The sequence below is a fragment of the Vulpes lagopus genome, chromosome 8 (genome assembly GCF_018345385.1).
Source record: "Vulpes lagopus strain Blue_001 chromosome 8, ASM1834538v1, whole genome shotgun sequence".
Lineage (NCBI taxonomy): Eukaryota > Metazoa > Chordata > Mammalia > Carnivora > Canidae > Vulpes > Vulpes lagopus.
The window spans coordinates 70882324-70897448 of record NC_054831.1 but is presented as its reverse complement, the minus strand read 5'-3'; the positions used below and the strand labels follow the sequence as shown (position 1 = coordinate 70897448).

The 15125-nt window shown below is 43.3% G+C and overlaps 1 protein-coding gene across 1 annotated transcript; it reads right to left on the bottom strand.

Annotated features, from left to right (window-relative positions):
* Nucleotides 1–2925: 2925 nt before the first annotated feature.
* Nucleotides 2926–11081, bottom strand: ACBD7 (acyl-CoA binding domain containing 7). Its single transcript, XM_041767381.1, has 4 exons — nt 10897–11081; nt 3575–3692; nt 3377–3439; nt 2926–3291 (listed from the first exon to the last, which is right to left on the bottom strand). The coding sequence occupies exons 1-4, from the start codon at nt 11041–11043 to the stop codon at nt 3218–3220; spliced, it is 402 nt and encodes a 133-aa protein (XP_041623315.1). The 5' UTR covers nt 11044–11081; the 3' UTR covers nt 2926–3217.
* Nucleotides 11082–15125: the final 4044 nt, after the last annotated feature.

Sequence of the window (15125 nt, the reverse complement as noted above, 5' to 3'; positions counted from 1 at the left end):
CTTGCTTGGTGACAGTTTGAGGTTGATGTAAGGAGAAAGCAGAATAGTTAGAGAAAATAGGTGCTAAGGGGGAAAAAAGCAGAAATAAGGAAAATAAGGTAAGTTTGTATGATGCAAAGCACTGCAAACGGGGCTCAGAATTGCCGGCTGACAGGAATGAAGGGGCATGGTACCCTTGGAGCTGAACGGGCCCTGCAATCTCTGGCAAGTCCTAGAGTGTTTGTTTCTTGGAATCCTGGCTGTTCAGTTGGATACGCTGATTTCCCGTCCTGTGAATCTTCCCAATAAACTCCACTCCTTGGTGTCACTGATGTCTCTATCTTAAGGCTTAATGTACTTAACAAAGCAATATACATTAATGTTAAATTTTGAAGCATTCATTTGTTTATGATCACATAATCACGGGGTGCCTGTGTGGCTCAGTGGTGATCAGGTCGTGATCCCAGGGTTCTGGGATTGAGTCCCAAATGGGGTTCCCCACAGCCTGCTTCTCCATCTGCCTCTGGCTCTGTCATAAATAAATAAAATCTTTAAAAAAAAATTTTTAATTACATACATCTTAAGAAGATTGAGCAAAATGCCTACAAAACATGTTTTTCAGAGTTTTTCATTCCTAACAAAGGGCAAATCATATAAAAAAAATTCATTGTGGGAGGAGTTAGAATTCACGCAACCAACTTGGGTTAAAAATAGGCTGAAGCAAATGACAACACATGTTTGGTACCTGTTGTGCTTTACCCTTTGGTGTGACATTTTTTCCAAGGCTCCCTTATGGAAGGAGTGGCACAAAAGTAATTTGATTTGTGATTATTTGTTTCAATAGTTTTTAGTTACTATGGTCCATAATGGGAATCTCATGATGTAGCCAACCCCCACGCTTTGGGGACAGGCCTTCTCACCTGCCGCCCCACCTGGCAGCTGTGAAGCCCACATGGGAATAGCTCTGAGAGTTTCCAAGCTTTGACTGGAAGGAGCAGCCCCATCATTGCCGATGGCTTCCTCTTCTTTCATTTGGACGTTGACTTCATGACGGTAGACCCCTGACAATCTTCAGGAAGACTTAGTAGAGATGCGAACCATCTTTACTTTCCCAAAATTTCCAGAATAGGAATCAAGCTAGATTTATTTCTCATTAAACTTTTTATTTTGAGAGAACAGTAGATACACATTTTATTGTGAGAATAATACAGAGCTACCCAGTTTCCCCAAATGGAAACGTGCAAAACCCGAGTATAATGTTACAGCCAGATGTTCACAGTGATACAGTCAAGGAACAGAACATTCCATCCAACGGGGTCCCTCCTGCTGTTTTTTAAAGCCACACCTACCTCCCTATTCTGTCCTCTATAGTAATCATTAGTAATCTGTTCTCTATGTCTGTAATTTTGCCATTTCAAGAAAGTTACATAAATGAAATCACACACTGTATAACATTTTGGACTGGCTTTTTTCACTCAGCATAATTCCCTGGAAATTCATCTAGTCAGTCTAGACTTCTTTTTTTAAGTCACATGAAGGGACACCTGGGTGGCTTAGGCAGTTAAGCATCTGCTTTTGGCTCAGGTCAAGATCCCAGAGTCCTGGGATCGAGCTTTGCATCAAGCTCCTTGCTCAGGGTGGAGCTTGCTTCTCCCACTCCCTCTGATGCTCCCCCTCCTTGTGCTCTCTCTCTTTCTATAACAAATAAATATAATCTTTAAGAAAAATAAAGTCACATGAAATCAACTTATCCTTCATTGGTCATAGTGTACCAAACCCAAACCTTTATCCAGGGAATAGAGGTATTTTTTTTTGGGGGGGGATATTTATCCTATGTAATCTCAGACAGATTTTAGAAGCACTAAAACAAGACTATCTTCTTTCAGGGAACCTGTGTGTAGCAAGAAAGAGGCCAATGTGATATTCCAGACTCTGCATTTTCACTCTGATAAAACTCAATATAAGAGGCACAGTAGTTGTACATTTTATTATCACTGGACACTATATTTAATTTTGAGGTCTTATTTTTTTTAATTATTTTATTTATTTATGATAGTCACAGAGAGAGAGAGAGGGAGAGAGAGAGAGAGAGGCAGAGACACAGGCAGAGGGAGAAGTGGACTCCATGCACCGGGAGCCCGATGTGGGATTCGATCCCGGGTCTCCAGGATCACGCCCTGGGCCAAAGGCAGGTGCCAAACTGCTGCGCCACCCAGGGATCCCCAATTTTGAGGTCTTAAATAGAAAAATCCAAAGAAAAATAATTGATAGATGGCTTTTTTCTCTCTCTGAATAGTCACTGACTTGTAAGTTTATTTTTTTTTAAATGAAGCTTATTCGTTGTTAGGTTTTATATAATGTGTGCTTTAAATTGAAGGTAGGATAATTAGAGTTACCTCAATGATCAATTCTCAATTATCTCAAGAATCATTCAATTCTTACAACCCTGTGAGACTGATTTTTCCCCCAACTCTAGATGGGGCTTAGCAAGGTTAAATAATTTGTCTGAGGTCACCTAGTAAAGAATTACAGAGTATGGACTGGAACCAGTATGATGATGATTACCAAGTCCCCACATCAGTGAGAATCCCAAAGCTACACCGTGCAACAAAGGAAGAGCCTTGTTATTGGTTCTTAATAAACTGTTTTGATTACATACCAATAATACTAACTCACTGTAGAAAAATAGATAAGCCCCCCAAAATTATTAATGTTTTTGTGGCATTCTACCAGAAGAATACTTTTTTTTTTATTTCTTTTTTTTCAGAAGAATACTTTTTAAATTGTTTTATTTTTAATTTTTTAAAAACATTTTATTTATTTATTTGAGAGAGAGAGAGAGAGAGAGAGAGAGAGAGAGAGAATATGAGCAAGGGTGAGGAACAGATGGAAAGGGAGAAGCAGACTCCCCGCTGAGCAGGGTGCCCCATGCAGGACTTAATCCCAGGACCCTGGGTTCACGACCTGAGCCAAAGGCAGACACTTAACTGACTGAGCCACCCAGGTGCTCTATCAATGTTTTTTTTTTTTTTTTAAAGAACTTTTAAAATTACCTGATTTTAGCAAGTAAAATTCCATTAAATTTATAGTTTCAGCATACCTCTAATTAAGGACTACAATTCATGTTAACAGCAAACATATTCATGATGTGTAAAGAGTTAATGGTGCATTTCTTCCCTAGGTAGGTCATGATACCATTATGAAGGCTTCAAAAGGAAAACTTTCTCATAGCTGAATTTTAAATTCCATATTTTTCTATCAGCTCTTTTGCTTTAGAAATATAGGCACTCATGGCATCTTCCTTCGACAGCCCTAGAAAGACACAAACAGATGATCTCACTGACTGATGTACTGGGAAATTAAGAAAGTTTATTTCACTTATTTAAGAATTAACAACCTTTTTGGAGGTTCCATGCTTCCCATTTAGCTTTGCCTTTTAAATCTAACATTCCTGGACACTCTGCCAAAAGAAGGATAGATATATTTTCAAGTTTACTTTTTACTCAATGCTTCTATAAATGTTGTTCAGATGAAATGTATTATTTTTTAAATATATTATTTTAAAAATAATATTAACATATATTATATAAAATACCAATATTAATGTCTCCAACCACGGATTGTTTGTAGAGCCCATAGAGTTCTTTCAGTTCTTCATCATCTGGTCTTGCTTTCAGCTTCCTCACATCTTCTGCAATTTTGTTAAAATCAGCCTACAACAAAAGGGCAAAAAGGCACATAGTGCATTCACTAACTTTCAGCAGGCCATCTATTTTGAGGGTATTTACCATCAAACAGTGGGAACCCAAAAAAATAATAATAATAAGGTTTCACACAGAACTATTATTGGTCTGATTCCATCATAATTATCCTAATTTATTTAATTTATGGATACTTGTCCTGGTACTTACCTGATATTCAGACAAGATATGGAGAACTACATACAATTGTTATTAGTGACAATTCCTTTTTTTTAAGTAGGCTCCATGCCCAGCATGGAACCTGGTATAGGGCTTGAACCTACAACTCTAAGATCAAGACCTGAAGTTGAAGATCAAGAGTTGGGCGATTAAACAACTGAGCCACCCAGGCTCAGGTGCCCCAATACTGAAGATTCTTGGGCCAGGTGCCCCAATACTGAAGATTCTTAATACTGAAAAATTTTAAAAACTGAAGATACAAATAAATGGAAAGGTAGTCTATGCTAATTGAAAGAAGTAATATTGTTTAAATGTCCATACTACCTAAAGCAATCTACAGATTCATTGCAATCAATCCCTAACAACATTCCAATGGCATATTTTACAGAAATAGAAGAAACAACCTTAAATTTTGTATAGAACCACAAAAGACCCCACAGCCAAAGTGATCTTGGGAAAGAATAACAAAGTTGGAGTCATCATGCAGCCTGATTTCCAACTGTATTACAAATAAAGCTATAGTAATCAAAACAGCATGGTACTGGCCTAAAAACAAACGCATTAATGAAATAGAATAGAGAGCCCAGAAATAAAAGCATGCATATAAACAGAGAGGGTAAACTCCTTGGACACGGGTCTTGCATGTATAAGTTAAAAGCATATAAATTCCAAAAATTAGTATTTTACATATATGCATGCTTTTTATTTCCTTATTACAAAGGAGCCGAGAACGTAGAATGGGGAAAGGTGAGTCTCTTCAACAAATGGTGCTGGGACAACCTGACAGCCATATACAAAAGGCTGAAACTGGACCCTATCTTACACTATGCACAAAAATCAACTCAAAGTGGATTTAATGTAAGGTCAAGTAAGATTTTTTGTTTAGATCTTACATGAATGTAAGACCTAAGACCACAAAGCTCCTCAATAGAAAACAGAGGGGGTAAGCTCCTTGGACACTGGTCTTGGCAATGATTGTTTGGATCTGACACCAAGAGCAAAGGCAACAATGGGGTGCCTGAGTGGCTCAGTCCCTTAAGCCTCTGCCTTCAGCTCAGGTCATGATGATCCTGGGATCCGAGGACTGAGCCCCACAGGCTCCTTGCTCAGACGGAGAGCCTGCTTCTCCCTCTCTCTCTTCCTCTGCTCGTCCTTGCTCTCTCTCTTTCTCTCAAATAAATAAATAAAATCTTGCAAAAGAATAAAGGCAACAAAAACAAAAATAAAAATGTGAGACTCCATGAAACCAGAAAGCTTCTGCACTGTAAAGAAAACCAACAACAAAATGAAAAGGCAACCTATGGAATGGGAGAAAATATTTACAAATCATGTATCTTTAAAAAATGACTAATATCCAAAATATATAAAGAACTTATACCACTCAATAGCAAAAAATCAATTAAAAAATGGGCAAATGAACGTCATTTTCCAACGACATACAAATGGAGATGATCTGATGCTGCATGGGCCATGTGCAGCTCCAGCCTTGTACCTCCCATACTCCTGCATCAGTGATGGTGGAAGAGGGCCAGCATGCCTGTGGGGGTGAAGGGGAGGAGGAGGAGGAGGAGGAGGAGGAGGATGCAGAGCTTGGCCTAGGGAAGGGAGGAGGTGCACCACCTGTGGTGGCAGGAGGTGCAGGAAGCCAGGGGAGGAAGAGGGGAGTGGAGTAGGGGGGTGGGGTGGGGAGGAGGCCTTGCCTGGTGGGGGGCATGTGGGGTTGTGGGGGCAGAGGTTTGTATGGAGAAGCTGGAACACCACCCATTGGTCAAGCAGCCCAACAATGCCTGGCAGGAAGGAGCTGACTGGCCAGCACCCAAGGAGAAGCACAAAGGGGAACAGTAGGTGGGGGATAAAGTGCTACTGAAGAAGATGAGCTGTTCATCCAAAAAAAGAAAACTCCTTCCAGATTACATTCTGGAGAAGTTAACTACAGCTGGACAGACTATAACATAAAGACATCATCAGAAAAGTTGAAAGAAACTGATTTGCAGAAAAAAACCGAAGAATGTGAAAAAGGAAGTGATTCCAAAAAAGCTGAAAAAGAAGTACAGAAAGTACAGTCTATGGGCCAGAATAGAAGCCACTTGGCTCCAAGGCTAGAAGCTCAAAATCTGAGAGATTCGAGGCAATAAACAGAGAAAGGCTTTGGACAGAATTCTTTATATGGTCCTAGAACCACAGAGCTACTGTAAATAAGTTCCTGTGTCTTGAAAATACCCAGAGATCATGACCTGAGCAGAAACTAAGAGTCAGACACTCAAATGACTGAGTCCCCTCAGCACCTCTACACATTTCTTTGTATAAGTTAAAAGCATATAAATTCCACAAATTAGTATTTTATTTTGTTTTATTTTTTATTTCTTTCATTATCTCTCCCTCCAATGTGGGGTTTGAACTCAGGACCCTGAGATCAAGAGTTGTATGCTCCACTGACTAAGCCAGCCAGGTGCCCCCTATGTTCTCCCAGCTTTCTCTGTCCCCTTTTAGCCTCTTTGTTCATCTAAAAAGGGTTTTGGTGATTATTTTCCTTAATAGGATTTTTCTTTTTTAAAAAAAAAAATCCACTGTATTTTACCTTGTGTTATTTAAATCAAGGATAAGCAGGCAATGTCACCAGCCTGGGTATCAAGTAAGAGAGGCTCAAGGAGGCATTCCACCCTCATCCCCATTTTCTCTCTCCAGTGCATAGCTCCCTTTGATCCAAAGATCCCAAGTCCTAGTAGAGAAAGTGGATAGCCCCACTGTAATGTCAGAAACCCGGTGACCTCAGCAGAGTTGCTAGATCAAGTTTCCATCCAGCGCCAAAGGCAAGACGAAGGCAAGACGACAGCACACCGAGGGCAGTTGTTTTGTGATGAACAAAAAGCACTTGTAAATCAGAGACTGGGTTCTGCAATGTAAATAATCTTGAAAATGGCCCAGCCTCCTCATCAATCCCTGCAGGGGTCTTAGAAGCACGGGTACATGTGACAAGGGTCCTTTGCCTCATCTTTTTTTTTTTTTTTTTTTTTTTAAATAGGAGACTTTTCTGAGTTTTTTTTTTTTTTAAGATTTTATTATTTATTCACGAGAGACACACAGAGAGAGAGGCAGAGACATAGGCAGAGGGAGAAGCAGGTTCCCTGCGGGGAGCCCAAGGTGGGACTTGACCTGGGACCTCAGGATCATACCTGAGCTGAGGGTAGATGCTCAACTACTGAGCCATCCAGGTGTGCCTCATCTTTCTGAGTGTCTTTCTAGGAAGTTGTCAACTGCTTTAAACAATGTCAGGGTTAAGAACATAGATTCTGGGGGGGAGGGGGGAGGTGCTCAGTCAGTTAAGCATCCCATTATTAATTTTGGCTCAGGTCACGATCCAGGGGCCATGAGATCAAGGCCTGCACTGGGCTCCAAGTCAGCTTGAGATTCTCTCTCTCTCTCTCCCTCTCCCTCTGCCCCTCCCCTCTCTCTGCACGCACATTCTTTCTAAAAAAAAAAAAAATTTTTTTTTAATTTATGATAGTCACACAGAGAGAGAGAGAGAGGCAGAGACACAGACAGAGAGAGAAGCAGGCTCCATGCACCGGGAGCCCGACGTGGGATTCCGTCCTGGGTCTCCAGGATGGGGCCCTGGGCCAAAGGCAGGCGCTAAACCACTGCACCACCCAGGGATCTCTATGCACATTCTTTCTAGATAAGTATGTAAGTACACAGGCTCTAGAGCCAAACTGCATCACTTAAGAACTGTGTATCCTTGGGCAAGTTATTTAACTTGTACTGTTTTCTGGGCCAGAATATGGGACAAGAATACCACCTATCTGCAAGGTTGTTAGGAAGATTAAATAGGTAAACACATGTAAAATATTTAAAATAGTGCCTGGGACACAGTGTTTAATAAGGTTACCATTATTATTTTAAGTCTCTTTGGGAAAAAAAATAATCCTAGAAAAAACTGGAAAAAAACAGTACTCCTAATAATAAGGACAAAATGAAAATGCTTGGTAAGTGCTCAGGGCTTGCTCAGGGCAGGGCTGTTCAGAGAGGCGTAGGGATCTCCCCCTTCAGATTTACTAGCGTCTCGGGTGTTCCACTTGCTGTGAGGTCTTGGGGCCTTTTCCAGTGACAGCAACTGCATTCCTCTTGGCAAGCCATGCCTTGAGGAGAATTGTAAGGCTTCTCAACAACCATATCAGGTCCTTGCCTTCCAGAACGAACTTCTGGCAAATTGATCCTCATATACAGGGGAACATAGAACCACATGACAACCTAAGGGAAGTCGTGTACCCTCTCCACAAGAGGTCAGGCCTTCACGATGTGGTTCCAACACACCCTCCTCTTTGCGGCTTCTCCCAGTTCAAGCACGATGAGCTTTAGGTAAAAGAACATAGGCCTCACATCAGGATCTTGGATATTTTTTTTTAAGGTTTTATTTATTTATTCATGAGAGGCAGAGAGAGAGAGAGACAGAGAGAGAGAGAGGCAGAGACATAGGCAGAGGGAGAAGCAGGCTCCATGCAGGGAGCTGGATGTGGGACCCGATCCCAGGACTCCAGGATCACACCCTGGGCCGAAGGCAGCGCTAAACCACGGAGCTACCCAGGGATCTCCAGGATCTTGGATTTTAATTCTAGTTTTGAGGGCAGCCCGGGTGGCTCCGCAGTTTAGCGCTGCCTTCAGTCCAGGGTGTGATCCTGGAGACCTGAGATCAAGTCCCACGTCAGGGCTCCCTGCATGGAGCCTACTTCTCCCTCTGCCTGTGTCTCTGCCTCTCTCTCATGGATAAATAAAATCTTAAAAAAAATATAATAATAATTCTAGCCTTGAGACAAAAATGCCATGGGATTTTACGCAAACAACAAAGCTCCTCTGAGACTCAGTTTCAGCCAAAAAAAAAAAAAGATACTATCAATCTCAGTGGGAAGGTGTTAAGATTAAACACCAGGGCACCTGGGTGGCCCAGTGGTTGAGTGTTTGCCTTTGGCTTGGGTCATGATCCCGGGGTCCTGGGATCGAGTCCCACATCAGGTTCCCCACAGGGAGCCTGCTTCTTCTTCTGCCTACATCTCTGCCCCTCTCTCTGTCTCTCTCATGAATAAATAAAAAATACAATCTTTAAAAAAAAAAAAGATGAAATACCAGTAAGAATGGGTATATTCTCCACTTCATTCTGTTGACTCTGCCCACCCAGAGCTCATCGCTTGCATCATACTACTGAACAGATGTACTGAACCCCCACAATGCACCAGGCCTTTGCTAGGCCAACAGGGAGGTACAGGGCATCTGGCGCTCAGGGAGCTCAGGCTCCAGTGGGAGCTGAGCAGGTCAACAATGATCATGTGACTCTCACTCCAGTGGAGGAGCTGTGGGTGCTCTGGGGATGCAGAGGAGGGAGTGTCAGCAGGTGTGGAGGAAGCCCTCGGGAGGAGATGGGAGGAGATGGTGCTTGGCTAAGCCTGAGGGATCCGCTGGCACCTGCTGGATGGACAGGGGCACACAAGGCTGTTCCAGGTGGCCTGGACAGCATGTATCAGGGCTCAGCAGGAAAGCCGCCTGCGACTGGATTTGTTCCCCACATGTGCCTAACAGAGGCCAGGCAGGATTCGTGGTGGTAGCAAGAGGTGCGCCTTGCAGAGAGCACGGGTCGGCAGTCCCAGCCCCTCTGAGCCCTTGGGGAATAAATGAAGGAGGGTCTGAAAACTATCACAGATGAGAAATGGCTTTAAATGTACAGTTTACATTTAATTCCAAAGCATTCTGGGCCAAAGGGCTCACTGCTTTTGGTGAAGAGTTTCAGCATCTGTTGAGCTCATCGTTCTAGCGCCGGGTCCTCGGTGTCCTGCTTGAATGCATGTGTCCATCACTCCCCTCTAACTGTGCTTGAGTCTTCAACACAACCTGCCTGGAGACCTCTTCCCAGACTCTCTCCTGTTCATGTCTTCACACGGCCCTCTGACCACACCCCGGTGGTGCAGCAATGACCCCAGTGTCACTACGAAGACTCAGGGAGAAGGGGGGATGGAGGGGGTGGGGGAGTGCATCCTGCTTTCCTGGGGCTGGAACCCTCTCACCACCTAGCAGCACTGACCACCCCAGCCTCTGTGTAAACTTCCCTTCCAATCACCACAGCTGAAAACAGCCTGTTAGGGTGACTCTCACCTAATCTAGCTTTAGTTTCTGAAGCCCAAGGACACAGTCATCCCACGACACAAGGTTGACAAAGTCTCTCCTTTTTTTTTTTTTTTTTTAGATTTATTCATTTGAGACAGAGAGCATGAGTGGGGTGGAGGAGAGGAGAGGGAATCTATCTCAAGCAGATTCCGTGGTGAGCATGAGATCATGGCTGGAGCCAAACCAAGAGTCAGACATTCAACCGACACGGCCACCCAGGCGCCCCAACAAAGCCATTTTGAGCAATCATCTCCCACTGAGGGGCTGAATTAGGAAGATCATAAATTCTCACACCGCGTGGTTCCTACAAACATGTATGGAGGGAAAGCGGTTAGTTACTTGCCCGTTGGAAAAACCACGAACCCCAAGACTCAAAAAGATGCATCTTCTTGAAGCAGCAGTCTGCCCTCGAGCATCATTTTGACGAGCATCCTCAAAACCTCGAGTTTTGAGATTGACAGATGTGATTACTTTAAGGGAAGCCTGATATGAATTAGGAGTCATACACAAGGGGAAAACCGCTACATGTTCAAGGATGCCCTTATCTTTTCTGGTCGTTTCCCACCTGCCTGGTCCTCCGGGGGCTGCCGGGTGTGCGCCCTCGGGGGCCGGCGCCTGCTCCGCGTGCAAGCGATCCCCGGGCTCGCGGCCGGCAGGCGGCCCCCGGCGGTCCCCACGGCGGCGCGGGCGCTCGCGACCGGGGGCGGCGGGAGCGTCGGCGGGGTCCCCCGGGGAACTCGCGGGGGGCCTGGGGCGCGAGGACTGCGGGCAGCAGCCGTCCCAAGCTCCAGGTCCGAGTCGCCCGCCCCCGGGGGCCTCGCGCAGGCCTCCGCGGCCGCCGACTCACCTGCAGGGACATGGCGACGAGACCATCCGCCGCCGCTCCCCGGACGCGCCCTCCTCCGGCGCCCGCGCCCCGGGGCTTCTTAAAAGGCAGCGCACCTCCGCCCGCCGGCTCCCATTGGCAGCGCTGTGGGCCCGGCCGGCTTCCCATTGGCCGCCGGCACTAGGGGGCGTGGCCAGCGGTGAGTGGCACCTGCCCTGACCCCCCCGCGCCCGCCCGCGTCCCCAGCAGCGCGCCAGGTTAGCAACCCGCGCCGCTGCGACTGGAAAGGCGAGGAGCAGAGAATTTAAATGAGCTCCTCTCCGCTCTTGGCTCGCTCCCCAAATTCTTTCTCAGGAGGTTGTTTGCAGGAAATCCTGAGAGGTCTCCTTAGGGCACGGACGTCAATGGGGATTCCTTTTTGTATATATACCTCCCTCTGCCCTCTCCTAATCCCGAGAAACCTGGATGGCAGTTTTTCGAGACCTCTCACGTCGCCTCTCCCATCTCTAGGACAGACAGTTCACTAGCAATGAGACAGGCGTCTTCTCTTTAAAAAGCAAAAACATTCTGAACACGTGCTGCAACCACCCTAACCGGTTGTTATTGTAAAGGCACAGACGCCGGCGCCTATTCAAGTTGACCCCATTCTCCAGGGGAAACCAACCCAAGGTCACGGCAAGTCTGCAGACACACACAATGGGGTTCTGATTCAGATTTAATTAAGTTTCCAAAGAACTAGAACAGCAGTTCCTGGTCATATGAGGAGTTCATGTCTGACTCTTAAGAAGAAACGTTGGTGGAGTGAAGTGACTGGCAAGAAGGGACAAATTAGGGTTTAGAAAGTTACTCCTCCCAAACGTCTAACAATTCAACAGCCTATAACAATGCAACTGATGGAGAAGAAAAGCCTCAAACTTTTTTTGGCTTGTTTTGGCATAAAATTACATTTAAAAATATTTTTGCTTTACCTTTTCAAGTTTTTAAGTTTTCTCCTCGCAAATATTTTCATGGTGCAATCAATGAATTTCCAAGTAAAAGATAAAAAGTAAACGTTAGCAAAACGTATTGGCCAGAATTTTTTTTTTTTTTTTTTGGTTTTTAGTTTTTAAGTTTGCAGGCGACAGCAAATACATTGCTGGTTGTCAAGGCAAATCGCAGCTTCAGAATGGTGAGTGCTTTCTCCGCTGAGGAAGCCCTAACAGTGCTTCAGTCGGGGAACACTGGGGATGAGCTCCAGGATCGGTGTGTATCTGGAGCTGGGACATTTGGGCATTATAGTCATTGTAAGAAATCAGGAAATGGGGAGAAGGAAGATTCACTGTGCTCTGTCATATTCTCAAAGTCTAGAATGTTCTTCTAAGAACTCTTTTCAAAGCACGTTCTCCTCTTGAGTTGCCCTCCCCTGAACAGAGGCTAGAGCCATGGTGTCTTGTTCCACGGAACAAAAAGAAAGAAAAGACAATGGAAATACTGATGTCTTCTGTCCAGTGATAATAATATACTAGGTATAGTGAAAACTCAGCTTTCTGGAGCGCTTAGGGAGTGAGACAATTTGGACAATCAAGTTCCTTTGTTTTCCTTTTACTATTTTATTAAATACTGACTGCAAACCAACATACATATATCCATTTTTATGTAAAAATTTAAAAATAAAGGGCACATTTATTAACTTACCACCAGTTTAAGGAACAGAAAATTACCTTTGCCTTTATTACACTCCTGATTCCATTCCATCCTATCTTCCTCATTCATTCTTTCATTCATTCAAACAGTTATTGAGTGCCTAATATGAGCAAGGCACTGTTCTAGGTTCTTGAAAAACATTATTCAACAGAACAAACAAGATTCCCATCCTTGCATTACATTCTGGTAGAAGATTATGGACAATAACACATATAATAAGCAAATTATGTAGTCTTTAAAAAAGTGTTACATAGGGGCACCTCGGTGGCTTAGTGGTTGAATGTCTGCCTTTGGCTCAGGGCATGATCCCGGAGTCCTGGGATCAAGTCCCGCATCTGGCTCCCCAAAGGGAGCCTGCGTCTCCCTCTGCCTATGTTATGTCTTTGCCTCTCTCCGTGTCTCTCATGAATAAATAAATAAAATATTTTTATAAAGGTGTTAGGTAATAAGTACTATTTTTAGAAAGGAGCAAAGCAAAAGAGATGGGAAGTCTTGGGTATGTGAGATGGAAGAGGTGACTGGCAGTGGTAAACAGGGTAATCAGGGTAGGTCTCTGAGAAGATGACATTTGAGTAAAAGCTTGAAGGATTGTGAAAGAGCTAATGAGGAAGACCCTTAAGAGATTCCTTTCCACAGGCAGCATCCTCTACAAAGGCCCTAAGGAATGAACTTCCCCAGCAGAAGTGAGGAACATCAAGGAGCCAGCGTGACCAAAGCAGAATAGGAATAAGAGGTCAGAGAATAGAAGGTGGATATCAGATTGTATAGGGTCTTACACAAAGACATTTGGGGTTAAGTGGGAGTGAAACAGAACCATTGAAGAGTTTTGAGCGAGATCTGACTTGATAGGGCTTACTTTTTAAAAAGATCACTCTTGGGGGCCCTGGGTGGCATATTCAGTTAAGTGTCCAACTCTTGGTTTCAGCTCAGGTCGTGGGATTGAGCCCACACCTGTGCTCAGTGTAGAGTCTGTTTAAAACTTTCTCCTTGTCTTGCTCTGCCACATGCTCGCTCACTTGTTTGCTTGCTATCTCTCAAATAAATAAATCTTTTTTTAAAGGTTTTATTTATTTATTCATGAAAGACACACAGAACCCTAGAAACTTAATGTATAAAGAAGAAGAAAGAGAAGAGGGCTGAAGACTAAGCCATGGAAAATTGCAATGTTAAAGAGCTAGGAAAGAAGAGGAAGAATGAGTGAAGACAGAGAAGAAAGAAGTCATTGAGTAAGAGAAAAACCAAGAGAATGTGGGGTCCAGAAAGCATACCAAGTGAGAAAACAGGTCAGGTTAAATGAAGGCTAAGAATTACCGATTGGATCTTGGTCATCCTCAAGATCACCAATGACCTTGGGAGAAGTTTATGTGCAATGGGTGTGTTGGGGAGGGGGGCTGCTGATTAGAATGGGTTTCAGAAAACACGAGGTGCAATTATATAAGTTTTTTTGGGATCTCCCTTTGTTTATCCTTGCACCTATGTCATATTGTCTTAATCGTTAAATCCTATCTATTTTGTTCATCCTCATTAAGGGTTGTTTTGGCACTATGCTCTTCCCTATAAATTTTAACATCCATGAGTCAAGTTCCACACAAAAGAAAATTCTTGAATTTTTCTTGGAATTGCATTGAAAAGCTCTATCAGTCAAGTGAGGGTGGAGAGGGTGATATCTTTGTTTTTCTTTTTTTTTGAGGGTGATATCTTTGTAACGCAGTTTCACTATTCATAACTCATTCTTTTCCAATTAGTTTCCTTATTTAGTGTTTTCAGATAGTTTTCTAATTTTCTCCATTGAAGATCTTGTACATCTTATGTGGATTTCTTTCCTTTTTTTTTTTAAGATTTACTTATCTGAGAGAGTGTGTGCCTGTGGTGGGGGTTCAGGAGAGAGAGAATCTTGAGCAGACACCCCGCTGAGCATGGAGCCAACATGGGGTTCCATCTCATGACCTTGAGATCATGACCTGAACTGAAATCAAAAGAGTTGGATGCTTAACTGGCTGAGCCACCTATGAACCACCTATGTGGATTTATTTCTAAGTAAATTTATAAGTTTTGATTATGTTATAGTTGAAATGTTTTTAAAAATTTCATTGTTGATCCTTTTGTAACTGGTACAGAGAAAGGGAATTGATTTTTGTACATTGACTCTTTATCCAGCAGCTTTGATAAACCTTTTTAAGTTTTAATTATTTTTCAGTAGATTATTTTGGGTTTCTTATTTAGCAAACAATAGTCTGTGAATAATGATAGTTTCATTTTGTCCTTTCCAACCCTCAGATCTTTCTTTTTCTTGCCTTTCTGCACTATCAGGGACCTGAGTATAATAATGAATGAGTAGTAACATATGATTCCTTAAAAGTATTTACTTTCAGAGTTTCCCCGTAAAATGTGACATGTTCACTGCAGCTGGCTTATTTCAGTGGATATATATGATGTTTAGTATGTTAACGAGGTTTCTTCCTATTTGTAGCATGGCAAAATCTGTTTTCATGAATGGATGTAGAATTTCATCAAAAACTTTTTTTTAGGGACGCCTGGGTGGCTCAGTGGTTTAGCGCCTGCTGTCA